The sequence below is a fragment of the Pyrus communis genome, chromosome 5 (assembly GCF_041283825.1).
Source record: "Pyrus communis isolate YQ-2024b chromosome 5, ASM4128382v1, whole genome shotgun sequence".
NCBI classification, from domain to species: domain Eukaryota; kingdom Viridiplantae; phylum Streptophyta; class Magnoliopsida; order Rosales; family Rosaceae; genus Pyrus; species Pyrus communis.
In genome coordinates this window covers 34,372,205-34,391,841 of record NC_142569.1, presented here as the reverse complement: position 1 = coordinate 34,391,841, position 19,637 = coordinate 34,372,205, and the positions used below count along the sequence as shown (strand labels likewise).

The window sequence follows — 19,637 nt, the reverse complement described above, 5'->3', positions numbered from 1 at the left end:
AATCCCAACTTTATTAAACAAATGGTTCAAATGTGACCTACATAATACAATCTCCTAGTATTTTCCAAATCTAAAGTAATATACAACTAAAAAGTTAATACTCAAATATAGAATTCACCACACGACTTGCACTTGAGTTTGGAATTTGTCCTTGAATTAAACTTTCATTCATTTACACTTTGAATTTAACAAAATGTGTACCATTTAATCCTAACTATTAATTTTCGTAAAAAAATCTGTTAGTTTAATAACTTGACACACATGTGAGTCCCACACATGGACAGAGCCAATGAAGGCTCACTGGAGGCATATGCCCCCACTCAAGTGATTCGATTGTTAAGTTGCAGACTACAATTATATAATACACACACGTTATCTTTGAAGAAAATATAGGTATCTAATGTCCAACATACTTTCATACTGCATATACTTCATATCAATTATCATATGAGCAAAAGTGTCATTGTCCTGTCATTCAAACCGAAAAACCTCTCTCCCACGTAATCATGTATTAATATTTTTCTTATCACTCTGCCGCTTTCCACTACTACACTGAAATTTTGTAACATTGGAATTGTGATACATCATCATTTGAAATCATCCCTATTATCATATTGGGTATAAGCTATACTATAATAAGATTTTCTTAGTTGATTTTCTGGTTGCTCCTACTAGAAGAAATTTCTAGCTCTATCCCTGTTCCCACATATGTGATCCTAGCTCTTATCTCAAGATCTGAGTTCTTATGCAGTGAAGGAGACTAACACTATGTTTGAGTGAAGAAATTTAAGATTACTAAGGAATTTAAAAATGACGGAAATTGAAATGACGAGATTTTATTTTCTAGAATTTGTAAATTTTCTTGTTTGGTTAACCTAAAATAACAATGGAATTGAATACGGAATTTGTTATTTTTAAACTCTCAATCATAGAAATTGAGAAATGACTCCTATTTACATGGAATTTGAACTTGATATTTGAAGGTCCCAAATTCTAAGTTTTTTTTCTACGCGAAAATTCTAAATTTCTATGTTTATGAATCCAAACAAAAGAATTGGTACTTGTCAATTTATAAATTCTAACTTTTACCAAAATTCTATGTTTATTTCCCTTATCCAAATATAGTTTAAATGTAGAACGACTAGCAAAGACATTTATGGAGCAACTTGACAAGCTTAAATTTTTGTTCCCTCTCTCTTCTTTTTGGGTTGACGATGTGAAATCGTTTTTCGTTCATCTGCTTTTGATTGAATTAGATTGTCGCTAGGTTGTAAGCATCTTGCGTGACTTGCCTCTTAAAACTAATGTCCATCCTTCATGTCGTCGATGGACGTGTAAGTAGTGAGATTGGCACAGTTGGAATGGCCCGCTTCACCGGTTGTCTCCATTGCAGTTGTGTTTGCAGTCTTCGAATTTGCCCCCGGTGATAGAGGTAGGGTTACTATGGCAACGTATGAAGAATCACAGAAAATTTGAATTTGTAAACACGAAATTCCTAAAAGCCAATCAAACAAGAATGCGCATACAAAATAATATTTTTTGTATTTATCATTTTGTGGGTTAAATTCTTTACAAAAATTATTTCTCTGATGCTCTCTCCTACTGTCAAGAAATTATTTCCATCTTCTTTGGCCTTTTCTTTGAATGCTAACTTTGGATGTTCCTTAGTGCTCCTTGTGGTGTTGTTTTGGAGCTGCTATCTTCATCCAATGCGGAACGCAAAACACGTTTCCGTGGTGCTCATATCCAGAACTCGTTCGGTAGTGTACAACACAAAACACATCTGGACGAGCCATTCACATTGAGATCCATACTTCAATCGGATCTTTTCTTCACAGATTGATTATAATTATATCAAAAGCTTGAATTTTTTTTGGCTGCATGACTGAACTTGTGATCCATAAGTTCAAATTTCGTGTGTACAATATATTTTGTTTTGTAATATGACCGCTTATTCAACACACAGTTTGTTTTGTTCATGTATGCTTACAAGTGAGGGAGCTTTCTTATTGGTGAAATCTCTAATTCGATAATGTTTTAGCAGAATACTGCGAGGGATTTGGTTTGTCCATTTTTTTGTTCTTTAAACAGAAAAAAAAGAAGAAGATATAAATACATAGAGCATGAAACCCTAGAAATATTCAAACACGAAACTAGTAGTTTATCCACAAAATTACACCATACAAAACATACAAATACTACTGCTCAGTGCAGGCTATTATATTTTACATAGCTAGAGACTCAAACAAAGACCCTGGGAACAGAATCAACAGGCATACAGCCCGCCTCCTTGAGCTCAGTCTTAAACCCTTTTCCTTCTCCGTTGGCCAAAGGATGAATCCCAAGATTCGGCCCCGCCATATACGCTCGCTTCTCCCTCTCCTCCTCAAAACTCACCCCATACCGCCTCTCCACGTCTCTCGCGAGCTCCGGTCGCAACTGTCCATCCCTAGTTAAAGCCAGCATAATTTGCGGAATACCGAGCGGCAAATCGTCCCCCCTATCCACCTGCCAAAAATGGATGGTCTTCCCGTAAGTCTTGCACAGCTTGTCCAGGTCTTGCCTCTCGATGGGACCCGGAACCCCGGGCATGAAGAGAACCCCGCTCTTGACCTCGTATTCATGCGAGTGCCAGAGCGGCTTCTCGCTGTCCGGGAGTTGGAGGAAGAGAGCCTCGGATATGAGATACTCGAGGCCGATGAGCTTGGCGTCAGCAGCTTCGCTGTCGTAGATGAGGCACTGACGCATCTCTTCGTTCTGGTGGGCACAGAAGTGGTGTGCTTCAACTTGGCGGGTCATGTCGTTGGAGTAGAAGTGGAAGGCGCAAAGGTGCTGGTGGATGCTTTTGATAGGGCTGAAGTTTTGGACCGCGGCTGTCGCGGTCTCAAGGAAGGCCATGCTCGTCGGGGTTGGCTCGCCGGGAACCTGTGCGTGAGTCGTTGCCATTTTTGATGTTTGGAGAGATTGGTTTGGGTTGTGATGATGATCAGTTGAGAAGAGACTGGTTGATTATATAGCAATGATTTAGGGTCTGAAAATATTGTCACTAGTTTTGTTAGTTGTAGTGAAGTCGTGACAAGTGGCGTAAGAAAGGGTATGATTTGCATGTTCAAGTGAAGTCGTGTAAGAGTTTGAGCTACTTCGTGTGACTGCCTGGCTTAAAAGGGAAACGACACGAGCACAATAAATTGAATTTTTGAGAGTGGTGTGGAAATTAAATTTCCAGCGTAGATTATACTTACCATATGTTTTACATCATATTTGTATCAATTTCCACCGTAGATTACACTTTTGTGTTCCTTACATCATATTTTGTACCCATTTTTTAAACAAAAGTAGGCTATCAAACATATGTGCGTTCCATCTTTAATCTTTATTAAAGATGTGGTATTTTGTAATTCCTTATATGGTATTATGTTCTAAACAAAGTGATATTCTACTCTCCAAGGTACAAATGCAACTCTTACTACGTTCGTATCATATTTACCATCTTTTCAATAAAAATGAGATTTACATGTATTTATGAACTATTCATCTATTAGATAGTATAAATAGTGTAGCATTATTCACTCTAGAAAGAGCAGGATACGATCATACGACTAAGCCACATAATTGGATAGTCTTAACTAGATTTGAAATTAGCATTGCTGTCATACGTCACCATCTATGGGTAATATGAACTTAAAACCTCATTTACAAATAATAATAAAAATTAAAACTAATACTAATCAGTACATACTCCTGCTGGAATAGAAAAATCTGAACCACATTTCTCATCAGGAATTAGTGATACAATTAAAGAGTAAAATCAAGACATTTCCTATTCAATTTGCAAAAAGTTGGATAATTACAAGGCAGTGAAGTAGCAATCAACTTTTTACATTTTTTTTTTTTTTTTTTTTTTGAAGTTTCAAATACATTGTGCAGAAATCATGGGCAGACAGACCCCGTCACCTAATCGATATCTTTTACAGCATCCTGCATCAAAAACCAGAAAGATAATCATTTCAACATGGCGTAAAGATTGCCTATTTAGGCATCCGGTTTTCAAAAGGAGCAATGACATTTGACAAACCCTACAAATGACAATGCTTGTCAAAGTGGGAGCTTACCTTTGCTAGTCGTGTTACATAAGCAGCAGCCAATGCTGTGGCTAACAGTCCAAGCCCTAGTGTCAAGAGCTGACCATTTCCTCCAGGCAAACCAACATCAGATTCTTCTTGCTGAAACACCACCAAGACCAAAATAAAAACATTAACAAACGATTCAAAATGAGCCTCGGGTAACTACACGGAACCTAACTAAATTCCTTAACTGTATAACATCAATAGAAGGAAACTACATAAATGTGTCTCATAAACAAATTGCGCAGTATTTGATAACACCAAATTCTGATCCTTGGTAAGTCGTAAATTTATCGAGCAGCAGTATGCAACTACATAAATCTGCACGTAACAATATGAAGTTAAATACTGCTAAGAAATTCCTATCAATATGACCAGCTACTTAGTGCCTGTTCATCGAATACTGTTCTGACAAACTTCTCATGTTTTCCAATTGTTCCAGTCTGAACAGCAATAACATGACACTCTTTCCCTAACAGAGTACAGTTCTGCACTATATCCAAAGCTAATAAGAGATATAAATCATTCAAAACATTCCCTTTAAAATGACAGCTGCTACCAAATAGACCCCAAAAAAGACATAAAAATCCAAAAATTTGACGGTTCCTTAAATTCTCTAACCATTCATTCTTTAGATTCCCTTGCCATAAGGATTGCAAACAAGTGTAACTAATTTGATAGGATACCCAAGTTACTAACTGCATGAAAACGTGCATTAATACATATGTAGAGCCCAGTGTTGCAGATGCCAGCATGACAATCACCAATGCATCTGGATGTTACGACCCCTTTTCATTTCCCAGACTTGTAACTGCATCAACCACAGAATATAGCAAGGTTGATACAATACCTGACCTAGGTCTGGTAACTATCTATTCTATCATATAGAATAAGAATGTAACTAGGGTGTCAACACTTTTTCACTACGTCAATCTTATGGCAAGTAGCAGTTCTCTAATTTACTCAAAACTATCAGATAAAGAAAAAGAGTTTGATTCGAACATGATGACCCAATAAACGTTAACCAGGCACTTACCAATGTAAAAGCTGTCTCTTCATTTGTGGAAGGTTAGATATGTCTAAATTTGCATTACATTGTCCATCTTCACTCAGAGTTAGTATCGATGGCTCTAGTCACAAGCATTGTTCATACTACTTAACTTCCATTAAATGTTACCAGTTATTGCTAATGAGAAAGCAACTCCACAATATTTTCCTCAGTCTACTACTTATTATTAACTTGTTGCAGCATGTTAACTGAGAAAGAAAACCAACCCCTACTTTATAGACCTTATGGACAGGAACATACCACAGCAGAAACAAAGATGTTAACATTATCCCACTACGTTCCCTTTTTCACAACCCGATGATGTGCAATAAGTCAGTTTCTTGATCTATATTTGTCATTTTGTACTATCGTAGCTTCAAAAGAATATTTTTTAAAAGATTTTTAGTCTTATCAAGGAATAATAAGCATAGCCATCTATTAAATTAAAATAATGTAAAGACAAACAATGTGTCTGTTCTTATGTTTCATTTTCACATCTGATCAACGTTATATATCAACTTGAATTATATTGCTTCCTACGTATGGTAAGTATTTCTTATCTTGGTCGAATACTTATGGTAAGTTTAAATCGTTTGTTTCATACTCATTCACCTAGCTCAACTCACATCCCATCTCCTTCAGACAGGAAGATATATATTAATATAAGTTTATCGGTGTAAAACATAGAATTGTCACAAGAGAAAAGTAAAACAGGGAGACTCACAATTATAGCTCGCCCAAATGCACCAGCACTTACGTAAGCCCATGTTCCTGGAAGCATCCCCAACCAACTGCAGGACGATTATAGATTTGACTTAGAACTAGATAGTCAATAATGTTACAAACCTGTTATACCTATTTAGATTAGTTCATGAGATTAGATATCAACTACTTTTGAACGTAAACTACCAGACATGAGTCCTGAGTCCTAACCATCATATTCTCCCCTTTTTTTGAAACATGAAAATTTGAGCCCTTGTGAGGAAATCAATGAACAAGCCATGAACGCAGACTGGCACAGAAGAATCTTCTTAGCCTCAACTTACTAGGTCATCCAATTTGTGTGGCCCGAAAATTTCAGCTAGAGCAACATTTAGTTTCCAAAAGATGATCTCTGAAAAGATTTTGAGCCCAAGCCTTTTTCAGGTAGAGCTTGGGCTTATCCTAGCCTATTATATGCCTGATCCAATTTATTCTTCATAGTTATCTTACGTTCGGTATGAAGATATGTATTTTGTATCTTTAACCTAGAGGTTGCCTGCAAGTTGGTTATTAAGTCATTTCCACAACCTAAGGGGTAACAAGTTGGAACCAGAATACCAAATTTTGTTTAAATTACCAAAACAACTTAGACCTAATCCACTTTGGTCCGACCCAAACTCAGCCTGTAGCTCATCAAATAGGACAGTTTAAGCTGGGTTAAATACTTGGTCCAAATAATCATACTATGAACCTTACAAATTGAGCTGGGATAAAAAAAAAAAAGGTCCTAATTCCAGCTCAACCTGTCTGATTAACAGCCCTAACTCTCAAGAGCGGCCCATAAAAATTTGTATAAAAAAACCCAAGTTGAGATGTAAGAACTTTAACTGAGTGAAAAAGAAGCAGAGCAGCAAACCTTCCCAACACGTATGGTACAAACTTTACAGATGTCAATCCATATAAATAGTTCCCCAATGAAAAGGGAAGCAAAGGGCTCAAGCGAAGGAGAGTGACAACTCTAAATCCATTTTCTCCAATAGCCTTATCAATGGCAAGAAACTTTTTGTTTCCCTCAACCATTTTAAGAATACGCTCACGAGCAAAATATCTAGCAATCAAAAAGGCAACACTAGCAGCAACCTGAAATAGGTAAATACTATAAGGGAAAGAAAAAAATTCAGCACAAATATTGATAATTTGTTCTTTGTATAGTTATAAAAAAAAAAAAAAAAAAAAAAAAAAAAAAAAAAAAGGGATAAAAAAAACTCACCGTGCTGCTTATAGAGACGAGAATAGAACCAACAACTGTGCCAAAGAGAAGACCAGCTGACATGGTCAATGGAACTGCTGGAATCGCAAGGATCTACGGAAACATAAGTTTTATTATGTTAGTACTTGAAATGACGGTTTTGCTTTCTATGTCTCATAAATCTAAAACAGATACTACAAAAAAAATAAAATAAAAATATCTGTAAAGGTTGAATGTGGAAATGTACATAAATAGCATAAGGGTGAACAAACAAGTGGGAATAAAAACATATTAAAGGCTAAAATCCATATAGATAGCAATACATTCAAGGAATGGGTATCAAAGGCATACTTCCAGTCCGGCATAAACTGCAACAAACAAAGCATATCCAGCTGGACCATAACCTGTTCACCAAAAGTTTGATGAGATTAAGTCAAATATAGAATTGTATCAAAAAGGAAAGAAACAGAAAACCCAGCGTAATGCTACATATCCTTTTTCTTTGTTTTCTTTTTTTATCAAAAGATCATTAAGGTACAAGAACTAGCACTTCAAGAAATAACGCAGGAAAGGGAGCACAGTTTTCCCCCGCATATTAAGGGTTGATTGTTAAAAGCCCATTGGGGTAGGTCTTATGTTCATGCACCGCATTAAGGGAATGATTCCATCACAAGGGCTCCCTAAAATCAAACTAAAACATGTGATTGTACCTAAAAGGGAAGAGAACCTAGGAAGACAACGCACTTAAATATATAACTATATAACTTGAACTCTACACAGTTACACTGTTACTCAAACACACACCGCAGCAACTTCTAAAGCACTGTTTTTCTTATGCACTTTGGTGGGGGCTATTGCAAACTTGAATGGTGAATCTATCAACTGTGGCCAGCGATAGCTTGCACTGCTTATGCAAACTATATTTGGCTAGAGGAAACAGCCAGATGTTTTACCAAAATCTGAGGATGATTTGACTCGCATTAAAATGAAGGCTATTTGCATGGAGATTCTTCCTTGCAGAAAATTCAAAGAAAAGAATGAAAAAACAGAACCTGCTTTAATTTTTAGTGGCATCTTCCTGATCAATTTTGTCTTTGATCGGTATCACTGATATTGTTAGGCTGGTAAACGCTTATGTTATGTTTGTTATGTATTTTTTCTTAATGCTGCTTGTCGTAAGCTGATCAACTGCCTCATTACTCAGATAAGAATTTTCAATCATCATGAATGAAAGAAAACATGAAGAACATATGAATATGGTATTGCAATGTAATGATTAAACTGTTAAGTGCCTTGGACAGATTTTTGTGCCCATAAGTTGCCTAGTTTCTAATCAGCATCACCTGACCCATCCAAAGTCCCTTAAAAGGCTAGACTTCTACATTGTCACATAGCTAAACTATGAGGGTTGAGAAACTGAATTAATAAAACATTGAATCTACCTCGAATCTGTCGACTTCTCCATATTACAATCAATCATATGCCAAATACATACTACAATCATAATGATATCACAAAAAGATCTGAAAAGCTGATATCCGATTTGCGTAAATGGCAATCCTATCCATTCAAAACTAATCATTGCACCCAGAAAAATTCTTAAATAAACCTCAGGTGGGTATACAACAAAACCAAGTTCTAACACCAATGAACAAAATCCAAGCAGAATTAACAGAAACCTGAAAAGGTACAAAAATTTGGCAAATTTACCTTCAATGAAAGTGGAAAACTGATTCAAGAAGGCGTTGATTTGATCCTTGTACACATACCCAACACCGGCGAACCCACCAACAATACCGACCAGGACAACACCGGCCAAAACAGTGCCTTTAAACGCAGTGTCGCCATCGAAGGCGCCGTCGTCAGCCTCACCGGTCTTTTCAATTTCAGCGCCGTCGTCGTTCTTGGGGGTGTTGAAGAACCAGCGCTGGCTCTGCGGAGGAGCATTGGGGGTGTTCTGGAGGGACTTCTTCTTGGACTGCTTGAGAGAAGAGCACGGGGTGAGAAAGTGGGAGCGCCTGTTGGGTCGGGAGCTGAAGAGGAAGACGGAGGAGGGAGGAGAGAGGGCGGAGAGGCATGGGAAGAGGAGCGACGACGACGGTGGTGGCGGCCTCAGAATGAGGAGGGTGCGCATTTTAAGTGGTGGGTAGTGTGTAGGATAAGAGCGGGAGGCAGAGCATTGCCATGTATGGCAAGATGGATAATTATTGTGATTTATAAGGGAAATGGAAAGGACTGGAAATTTTGATTTGATGTTTGGATTGAAAGTGGGGCTCTTTTGTGTGCACGACGTCGATTTTATGAAGTTAAAATTCAATTGAAATTTGTGTGGTTGAGATTTGATTTGGGGTAAAAGAGTGATGGAGGAAGTGCCATGTATCCTTTTGTTTACCACTCCTCTCGTTGTATTTGTAACGTAGGAGATGGAGTGGAGTGATGGAGTTATACATGTACATTATTATATGTTAGCTATCTAAATCGGGCAGGTTGGGCGGGTTAGATGAAGCCAACTTGAACTCAACCTTTACAAGCTGGATTGAGGTATAGTTTTGTGTAGAGTTTATTTCAACTGAACTAGAACTTAACTCGAAGCGGTCTTAAGTTTACTAACTTTTATATAGATCAATCTCATTGATTAGTGCTTATCCAACGAAACCTCACTTAAGCAATACAATTGAGATCGGTCATATTTTTAGCAGACCAAACCAAAGCTAGCCAATGATCCACCAAAAATAAGTATCATTCATTCTTACGAGACATAAGAAATTTGGAAAGTTCAAGTCCAACAAAATTAGTCTTTACTAATACTGATTAATTGTCCATCTGCAATCCGACCACCACATCAATTCCAAGCACAAACAAAATCTGGATTGTGGATACACAGCAAGCTTCACAAGTACAACTGCTGATGGAATTGCAATCTGATCATATTCCAAAATAGCAGCAGCAACAGCAGCAGGCCGGTGTTCGAACGTTCTCCTTTCTTGTAATCTTCTGAACATATTCAGAAGATTAGTTGCGGTGTAATCTTCTTGCTAAAGGTTTCGGCTCCCTGGTTTTCCAGTCAAACCCTCTCACACAAATGAACCCTGCAAAACATAATTACTAATTTTATCAGCATTATTTCGCCGTCTGTAGCAAGGAACCACATACATTCACTTTTAAGTGTTACATGCAAATTAATGTTCCACATCATACCTTTCTTAAAGCAGTCCCGGATTTCTTTGGTCAATAAACCTGGTACGAAGAATGTAAGCTAACAAGCAAAATTTTCCAACCACTGTAATCAATTCCAAAACACATACATATACCTATAAATATTCCCGAAACACTGTTTCCACAATATAGTGTTCGTCTCCTCAAATGTTGTATCGATGACACAGGAACATCGATTGGGTTTTCACTTACTAATTTTATCAGCAACTGCATTATTACTAATTTTATCGATGACACAGGAACAAATGTTGTATCGATGACACAGGAACATCGATGACACAAAACATAATTACTAATTTTATCAGCAACTGCATTATTTCGCCGTCTGTAGCAAGGAACCACATACATTCACTTTTAAGTGTTACATGCAAATTAATGTTCCACATCATACCTTTCTTAAAGCAGTCCCGGATTTCTTTGGTCAATAAACCTGGTACGGAGAATGTAAGCTAACAAGCAAAATTTTCCAACCACTGTAATCAATTCCAAAACACATACATATACCTATAAATATTCCCGAAACACTGTTTCCACAATATAGTGTTCGTCTCCTCAAATGTTGTATCGATGACACAAGAACATCGATTGGGTTTTCACTTGTTTTATAATCAGCTAGCACCTGTTGTTCATATTATTATTTCATCATACCAGTTTGGATAGTTCAAATAATATACTTCCTAAATAAATGTTAAGTTTAGATGAGAAAAGAAATAGGCTTTACCTCATTAGCTTGAAAGTATGTTCCGTTGGGAAGTCTAACTTTTATGTAGATCAATCTCATTGATTAGTGCTTATCCAACGAAACCTCACTTAAGCAATACAATTGAGATCTGTCATATTTTTAGCAGACCAAACCAAAGCTAGTCAATGATCCACCAAAAATAAGTATCATTCATTCTTACGAGCCATAAGAAATTAGGAAAGTTTAAGTCCAACAAAATTAGTCTTTACTAATACTGATTAATTGTCCATCTGCAATCCGACCACCACATCAATTCCAAGCACAAACAAAAGCTGGATTGTGGATACACAGTACTAGCAAGCTTCACAAGTACAACTGCTGATGGAATTGCAATCTGATCATATTCCAAAATAGCAGCAGCAACAGCAGCAGGCTGGTGTTCGGACATTCTCCTTTCTTGTAATCTTCTGAACATATTCAGAAGATTAGCTGCGGTGTAATCTTCTTGCTAAAGGTTTCGGCTCCCTGGTTTTCCGGTCAAACCCTCTCACACAAATGAACCCTGCAAAACATAATTACTAATTTTATCAACAACTGCATTATTTCGCCGTCTGTAGCAAGGAACCACATACATTCACTTTTAAGTGTTACATGCAAATTAATGTTCCACATCATACCTTTCTTAAAGCAGTCCCGGATTTCTTTGGTCAATAAACCTGGTACGGAGAATGTAAGCTAACAAGCAAAATTTTCCAACCACTGTAATCAATTCCAAAACACATACATATACCTATAAATATTCCCGAAACACTGTTTCCACAATATAGTGTTCGTCTCCTCAAATGTTGTATCGATGACACAGGAACATCGATTGGGTTTTCACTTACTAATTTTATCAGCAACTGCATTATTACTAATTTTATCGATGACACAGGAACAAATGTTGTATCGATGACACAAAACATAATTACTAATTTTATCAGCAACTGCATTATTTCGCCGTCTGTAGCAAGGAACCACATACATTCACTTTTAAGTGTTACATGCAAATTAATGTTCCACATCATACCTTTCTTAAAGCAGTCCCGGATTTCTTTGGTCAATAAACCTGGTACGGAGAATGTAAGCTAACAAGCAAAATTTTCCAACCACTGTAATCAATTCCAAAACACATACATATACCTATAAATATTCCCGAAACACTATTTCCACAATATAGTGTTCGTCTCCTCAAATGTTGTATCGATGACACAGGAACATCGATTGGGTTTTCACTTGTTTTATAATCAGCTAGCACCTGTTGTTCATATTATTATTTCATCATACCAGTTTGGATGGTTCAAATAATATACTTCCTAAATAAATGTTAAGTTTAGATGAGAAAAGAAATAGGCTTTACCTCATTAGCTTGAAAGTATGTTCCGTTGGGAAGTCTAACTTTTATGTAGATCAATCTCATTGATTAGTGCTTATCCAACGAAACCTCACTTAAGCAATACAATTGAGATCTCTCATATTTTTAGCAGACCAAACCAAAGCTAGTCAATGATCCACCAAAAATAAGTATCATTCATTCTTACGAGCCATAAGAAATTAGGAAAGTTTAAGTCCAACAAAATTAGTCTTTACTAATACTGATTAATTGTCCATCTGCAATCCGACCACCACATCAATTCCAAGCACAAACAAAAGATGGATTGTGGATACACAGTACTAGCAAGCTTCACAAGTACAACTGCTGATGGAATTGCAATCTGATCATATTCCAAAATAGCAGCAGCAACAGCAGCAGGCCGGTGTTCGGACATTCTCCTTTCTTGTAATCTTCTGAACATATTCAGAAGATTAGCTGCGGTGTAATCTTCTTGCTAAAGGTTTCGGCTCCCTGGTTTTCCGGTCAAACCCTCTCACACAAATGAACCCTGCAAAACATAATTACTAATTTTATCAACAACTGCATTATTTCGCCGTCTGTAGCAAGGAACCACATACATTCACTTTTAAGTATTACATGCAAATTAATGTTCCACATCATACCTTTCTTAAAGCAGTCCCGGATTTCTTTGGTCAATAAACCTGGTACAGAGAATGTAAGCTAACAAGCAAAATTTTCCAACCACTGTAATCAATTCCAAAACACATACATATACCTATAAATATTCCTGAAACACTGTTTCCACAATATAGTGTTCGTCTCCTCAAATGTTGTATCGATGACACAGGAACATCGATTGGGTTTTCACTTACTAATTTTATCAGCAACTGCATTATTACTAATTTTATCGATGACACAGGAACAAATGTTGTATCAATGACACAGGAACATCGATGACACAAAACATAATTACTAATTTTATCAGCAACTGCATTATTTAGCCGTTTGTAGCAAGGAACCACATACATTCACTTTTTAAGTGTTACATGCAAATTAATGTTCCACATCATACCTTTCTTAAAGCAGTCCCGGATTTCTTTGGTCAATAAACCTGGTACGGAGAATGTAAGCTAACAAGCAAAATTTTCCAACCACTGTAATCAATTCCAAAACACATACATATACCTATAAATATTCCCGAAACACTGTTTCCACAATATAGTGTTCGTCTCCTCAAATGTTGTATCGATGACACAGGAACATCGATTGGGTTTTCACTTGTTTTATAATCAGCTAGCACCTGTTGTTCATATTATTATTTCATCATACCAGTTTGGATAGTTCAAATAATATACTTCCTAAATAAATGTTAAGTTTAGATGAGAAAAGAAATAGGCTTTACCTCATTAGCTTGAAAGTATGTTCCGTTGGGAAGTCTAACTTTTATGTAGATCAATCTCATTGATTAGTGCTTATCCAACGAAACCTCACTTAAGCAATACAATTGAGATCTGTCATATTTTTAGCAGACCAAACCAAAGCTAGTCAATGATCCACCAAAAATAAGTATCATTCATTCTTACGAGCCATAAGAAATTAGGAAAGTTTAAGTCCAACAAAATTAGTCTTTACTAATACTGATTAGTTGTCCATCTGCAATCCGACCACCACATCAATTCCAAGCACAAACAAAAGCTGGATTGTGGATACACAGTACTAGCAAGCTTCACAAGTACAACTGCTGATGGAATTGCAATCTGATCATATTCCAAAATAGCAGCAGCAACAGCAGCAGGCTGGTGTTCGGACATTCTCCTTTCTTGTAATCTTCTGAACATATTCAGAAGATTAGCTGCGGTGTAATCTTCTTGCTAAAGGTTTCGGCTCCCTGGTTTTCCGGTCAAACCCTCTCACACAAATGAACCCTGCAAAACATAATTACTAATTTTATCAACAACAGCATTATTTCGCCGTCTGTAGCAAGGAACCACATACATTCATTTTAAGTGTTACATGCAAATTAATGTTCCACATCATACCTTTCTTAAAGTAGTCCCGGATTTCTTTGGTCAATAAACTTGGTACGGAGAATGTAAGCTAACAAGCAAAATTTTCCAACCACTGTAATCAATTCCAAAAACATACATATACCTATAAATATTCCTGAAACACTGTTTCCACAATATAGTGTTCGTCTCCTCAAATGTTGTATCGATGACACAGGAACATCGATTGGGTTTTCACTTGTTTTATAATCAGCTAGCACCTGTTGTTCATATTATTATTTCATCATACCAGTTTGGATAGTTCAAATAATATACTTCCTAAATAAATGTTAAGTTTAGATGAGAAAAGAAATAGGCTTTACCTCATTAGCTTGAAAGTATGTTCCGTTGAGAGGAAAAGTTCCTCGCATTGCCGTGCGACATGGTATCTGTATGAGGTTAGTTTTTGTTATCTTTTGTAGTTTTGGCATATGAAAAAATGCAGGTTAAAACTTAAAATACATGCCGAGGGTTATGGGTTCTCCTCACCAAAATTGTTCCTAGAACAGTCTGGGCAGTGTCTTCACCATTGCCACGCAAAAATTGTCCATTCTCATCAGAGCAAGTGGTTTGACCTTCAGTTGATCCAACAGGATTGGATAGTTTACCTGAATCAAAAGTTGCACAAACAACACCATCACACCAATGTCGGTTCAAGGACTGCATACTTTTGGAAGATTAAAACACAACCAGACACAACAATTGGCTAATCGCTCTTACCAGATGACCATACAACAAGAAGGTAAGGGCAGGGATCATCAGGTTCTCTTCTCTCTAGCTGCATTTGTTTTTCATGGAAAAAAAATATATACCAATGTCTGGAAGTCAAATACATCGACATATATGCCAGTATAAAGCTTTAGAGCAAGAATGCTTGAGATTCTAACCCCTTTCAAAATGTGGTGAGCGTCTGGAAGTTCTAAGCTGCAGTTGAATATACTTTTATCAGTACATATATGAACTTTTAAAGTTTAAATTACAGTTGTACGTACTACGTAACAATTTCTTTCGAAGATTAATATAAGCTCATAAAAACCTCATCCATATCTCACCCTACGAAAATCAAACTATTTTAGGTTTATAAATGTTGCTTACACTTGATGCTTTGTCCTAAATTGGCTCATGCGCTTCGATCTGGGTGCGCGACTAGTTGGAACTGGAGCACTAAATTTTGACATGACACCTTCTTGAAGCGACTCACTTGTTCGGTCGAAACACTTCTGCTTACTTTGTGTATGATCAGCCTTTACAATTTTACACCCTTTAGGATTGACTTTGATTGTAAGATTCTTATCGTGAACCTTTACGCACAAATCTTCAATGTCCCCTTCACTCCTTGCACTTCATGAAACATATTTGTTACTTGAAATATCATTAACATAGAAGCACCGTATGATTTTAATTTTTTTAGTCAAACATGGGAAGTCTAATATCCCATGTCATGAACGTTGGATAATGAGTTTTGCGACACATTAGAATCAAAAGATACTGTGAAACTATACCTGAAGAGAAGATCAACTTATACGTTATAGCAAAAATATGTCACATTGCATAGATTCGTAGACTATCGAACAACATAATACTGCTCAATTGCCAGGTTGATTTCTCTTTCTTTTTCCTTTGCAAAATGAATCTAAATGATTCTAATTATGTCCAAAAAATAAGTAGAAGATATAAATAATTGAGCAAAGAACGAGAGATGAAACCTTGCAAAGTGTTGGCACTCTTCTCTCATCGGACATGCATTGCAATTTGGTTGATTTTTTCTACAGAAAACCTGTACAAGTACCAACTGAGAATGTGATGACGGAGAAACAAGGAATACAGCAAAATATATATTCTTTTCGTGTAACAGAGGTTGAATGAACAAGATGTATACCTTGCCGCATGTAATCATTTGGCAATGTAATTCATACCTGTCGAAGATTAGTACTCTAATCAATCAGTAATATTTGTCTTAATACATTCTGTAAACTGGAAAGCAACAATTTTATGGCACGCAGATTATATTGAATCGTCAAAAGAAATCATATAATGTTTGTTCATCTCTTAGAAACAAAAAGCCATACAGTGTTTGTAGGTCAAGGGCAGACAGCCTTGGCCAAATATATTTATGTATTGAATTTACCGTCGGGTACCTACGCAGAAAGAATGTTAGATGTTCAAGTAAGATCTGAAGGTTCTAGTTTCACATTATTTGAAGGATCCCTCAATCGAAATTCTCTCTCTACTTATGTGTTATATTCTGACCTCTTTAGATGATGATGTTGAAGCTTCCAATGCAATGGCTGAATAGGGATCCAACCAAGTCGCACAACTATCCGAGCAACATTAGTATCAACCTAATGCAACAGAAGATATAAAAGAAAATTATCAAGCAGCAGAATGAAGCTTTGTACTTATGATTCATGCTACTTCAATTTCTTACTGGGAAGGCACGCTGCTTCAGTGCTAAAAGCCGCACACACTCAACGCATTTCAAGCCAATTCCATCTATGCTCAACAGATACTTCCTGCATCATAGGGAAACCTTAAATGTCCACATTCCCTTGAACATTTAATTATGTAAAATAATATTTGTCTCTTCAATGAGCTTACCTCACTCCTTCCGGGGGGGCATCTCTTAACCATTCGAGATCAATGCTGTCATGATCTCTCTTCAGTATATCAAGGAAACCCTGAAAAGTTGAGTGCCAACATATATTGACATTTTTCAAATGGAATTCATCAACCTAACCTGTTCTCAATCACCACAAGTTTTACCTTGATGCGTTCTGCGAGCTTATTGTTCATTCCTCTTCCGAAAATGCTTTTTGAAATTTCAGTTAGAGGTGCTTCTCTAACAGCTTCCCAGTCTAAAGAGTCCATTGTATCATTACTTCTCTCTTTTGTAGTTCCTCTGGTGTAATAAATGTACTCTAAAAAATCCCAACCAACAATGCTTCTCACATTTTTTTCGTTCCTTGCATAATCACATGCTTGCTCCTTTTGAATAGTCGGATATTTTGCAGCAAGTGACATAAAGGCAGAACTGCACACCAACAAGAGGTCCACATTTACCATTTTCCATAGGACAATATAAGCAGATCAAGGAGTAATAACATCTTACGTTGATGACTGATCTTTAGCATTTTGAGTTAAAAATGCCCCAACAACCGAGTCCACTATGGAACCTCTCCACGCTGAGAAATGTCTATTTCCTGCAAAAGTTAACATTGTGCTATGAGAAAAGGCTTGGAAAATTAACTAATCAACTTCTAAAAATTGCATATATATGCTTGGATTCAAAAAATCCATTTGCCACCTTGGACTTGATTCATGCAGGCAATGAAAGAATTTGCTCGTTTACAGAACAGTTTCGTTTCTTCTTCCCACCATTCCTCCTTGTCTTTAATATTTTCGGATACATCTTTGCTCCAATCAATCTGAGGTTGTGCATGCCATCGCAGGATAGAATCAGAAGGCCCTACTCGATGAACAGATTTATTGCGCTTTCCTAAAATATCTCCATGTGCCTTCTGATCTTGTTTCATGGATTGAGCTTGTGTATCGTTTTGTACTTTTCGAACAGAAACTCTGTTATAACGTCCAACATTGGGCAACTTTTGAGCAGTAGCACACTTGGATGACCTAGTTTCTTTCAATTTTACAGGTTTTGGAGATTTCGTGCGCTTGCCACCAATAATTATTTCTCCTTTGGATTTATCTTCCATTTGTATTCTGACTCTCTTCGGTTGCTTGTGCCTCAAGTAAATGGCATTGTAGCCTCTCTTCTTAGACGTAGATTTATCCGGCGCAGTTGATACATCAGTGACACGAGTAGGAGTTGCAGAGCAGTCATCAACATAGCTACAGAAGATGTCATTACCATCTGCTGCTGGTCCCATTTCTTCAACTTTTGTGTTGGAACTGAACCTAAATTGAATTATACAACTATTAGGTACTATTTTAATTTAGGTAACCATGATCGAGACTCGAGAGTGAGTAACATTGAAGGATGCAAAGAAAGAGATACGATCTTTGTGAGCAAATTATTCCTTCTTGTTTGACAGACAAGTAAGCCTCATAACAACATAAAAAACAGCAATCCTAATTACATCTTCTCTTAAAAACAGCAACAATCATTTATTTATTTTAAACAAAACAGAGGATTATACGATATTAGCTCTTCGTAGTAGAAGAACGTAGGACCCTCAAACCCGAAGGCGAATGTTCCTAACACTGCTGTGGCAGCCTACTGCCCTTCCGTCCATTTCTTTAATTAAACTAATAGTAAACGAAAACAACAACAATTAAACAACAGTTAATCCGCAAATAGCTAGCTTGAGCTTTTAACAAGATAATTAAAATAAAAATAAAAAAAAAACTAACAAATATATTATACAACATATCTTGTTTGTAATCTGCGTACAACAGCAACGATTCAGCATGCACGCATGAATTAATGACATTTACCTTGTGTTGTAATCTGTGTGCTCCTGGGGTCAAAACTAAACTACTAGCCAGTAATTAATCGAAAAAGGGGGAGATTGGAGTAGTAATTAAAGTAGTTAATTAATTAATTACCAAGGAGTAGCAGAAGAAGAAGCCACGCTTTGAAAATTCTTTGGCTCCAACTCTGCAATCTTGTTTTTTATCTCATCATCTCTTTGTTCCAAACGCTTATTAGTCTTAAATCTTCTTCTTGTGAAAACTTTAATACCTCCTACTGCTGCTGCCGCCGCCATTAACAAAAGGTAACTAACATGCAAGCACAAATTATGACCAAGGAAACAAAAGGTGATTAAGTAAGAACATGGGCAGCATTACTTGAAGATGAAGGCTTGATTACGGAAGACATGGGAGATAAACTCTGTCTTCCACTTGAAAGCTTCAAAGGTTGGGAAACGTTGGATTGCGCAAGTAGAAATATTAATTAAAGAGGAAGGTAGGAATCGGCGGTGGTGGGGTGGATGATGTGACAATGGGCAGGGCCGTGGTTTGATCGCCACGTTTAAGTAACATTTGACATGTCTTTTCTTCATAATTACCATTATTACAACCCATTTTCTTAATCTTGATGGACCATGGATGGTTTCTTTGTTCTCAAATCTCGACTACGGCTCGTTTTTCGTTCGCATTTGGATCGTTGGAGACCAAGTTCGAGTCCGAAAATGCTCTAATTGGTTTTTCGTTCGCAGTTGGATCGTTGGAAAC

The 19,637-nt window shown here is 36.9% G+C and overlaps 3 protein-coding genes and 2 long non-coding RNA genes across 5 annotated transcripts; all 5 read right to left on the bottom strand.

Moving 5' to 3' along the window:
- Window positions 1-2,138: 2,138 nt before the first annotated feature.
- LOC137724401 (oil body-associated protein 1A) lies at window positions 2,139-3,335 on the bottom strand. The gene has a single exon (XM_068463144.2). The coding sequence runs from the start codon at window positions 2,944-2,946 to the stop codon at window positions 2,242-2,244; it is 705 nt and encodes a 234-aa protein (XP_068319245.2). The 5' UTR covers window positions 2,947-3,335; the 3' UTR covers window positions 2,139-2,241.
- Window positions 3,336-3,692: 357 nt separating this feature from the next.
- LOC137725954 (uncharacterized) lies at window positions 3,693-9,552 on the bottom strand. Its single transcript, XM_068464800.2, has 7 exons — window positions 8,834-9,552; window positions 7,475-7,527; window positions 7,145-7,237; window positions 6,791-7,014; window positions 5,897-5,963; window positions 4,113-4,223; window positions 3,693-3,978 (listed from the first exon to the last, which is right to left on the bottom strand). Exons 1-7 carry the CDS (start codon window positions 9,255-9,257, stop codon window positions 3,955-3,957), a joined length of 996 nt encoding a protein of 331 aa, XP_068320901.1. The 5' UTR covers window positions 9,258-9,552; the 3' UTR covers window positions 3,693-3,954.
- A 400-nt stretch (window positions 9,553-9,952) lies between these two features.
- Window positions 9,953-10,801, bottom strand: LOC148697216 (uncharacterized). The gene is made up of 3 exons (XR_015962110.1): window positions 10,435-10,801; window positions 10,322-10,360; window positions 9,953-10,212 (listed from the first exon to the last, which is right to left on the bottom strand). It is a non-coding gene; the product is annotated as an uncharacterized LOC148697216 (long non-coding RNA).
- A 22-nt stretch (window positions 10,802-10,823) lies between these two features.
- On the bottom strand, window positions 10,824-11,906 carry LOC148697215 (uncharacterized). Its single transcript, XR_015962109.1, has 4 exons — window positions 11,812-11,906; window positions 11,699-11,737; window positions 11,061-11,583; window positions 10,824-10,958 (listed from the first exon to the last, which is right to left on the bottom strand). It is a non-coding gene; the product is annotated as an uncharacterized LOC148697215 (long non-coding RNA).
- Window positions 11,907-12,445: 539 nt separating this feature from the next.
- On the bottom strand, window positions 12,446-19,168 carry LOC137725114 (DNA glycosylase/AP lyase ROS1-like). The gene is made up of 17 exons (XM_088693476.1): window positions 19,008-19,168; window positions 17,746-18,356; window positions 17,551-17,641; window positions 17,205-17,472; window positions 17,040-17,119; window positions 16,870-16,954; window positions 16,692-16,783; window positions 16,511-16,579; window positions 16,148-16,357; window positions 15,537-15,782; window positions 15,329-15,365; window positions 15,162-15,219; window positions 14,931-15,049; window positions 14,765-14,830; window positions 14,548-14,662; window positions 13,469-13,507; window positions 12,446-12,943 (listed from the first exon to the last, which is right to left on the bottom strand). Exons 1-17 carry the CDS (start codon window positions 19,166-19,168, stop codon window positions 12,867-12,869), a joined length of 2,424 nt encoding a protein of 807 aa, XP_088549602.1. The 3' UTR covers window positions 12,446-12,866.
- Between the last annotated feature and the right edge of the window lie 469 nt (window positions 19,169-19,637).

Coding starts and splice junctions, on each gene's coding strand:
- LOC137724401 (XM_068463144.2), bottom strand. CDS start 2,946: ATGGCAACGACTCACGCACAGGTTCCCGGCGAGCCAACCCCGACGAGC.
- LOC137725114 (XM_088693476.1), bottom strand. CDS start 19,168: ATGGCGGCGGCAGCAGCAGTAGGAGGTATTAAAGTTTTCACAAGAAGA. Junction 18,357..19,007: donor TCTTCTTCTGCTACTCCTTG/GTAATTAATTAA, acceptor AATTCAATTTAG/GTTCAGTTCCAACACAAAAG. Junction 15,220..15,328: donor CTCACCACATTTTGAAAGGG/GTTAGAATCTCA, acceptor AAACAAATGCAG/CTAGAGAGAAGAGAACCTGA.
- LOC137725954 (XM_068464800.2), bottom strand. CDS start 9,257: ATGCGCACCCTCCTCATTCTGAGGCCGCCACCACCGTCGTCGTCGCTC. Junction 7,015..7,144: donor TCGTCTCTATAAGCAGCACG/GTGAGTTTTTTT, acceptor TACCTATTTCAG/GTTGCTGCTAGTGTTGCCTT. Junction 5,964..6,790: donor GTACCATACGTGTTGGGAAG/GTTTGCTGCTCT, acceptor ATCGTCCTGCAG/TTGGTTGGGGATGCTTCCAG.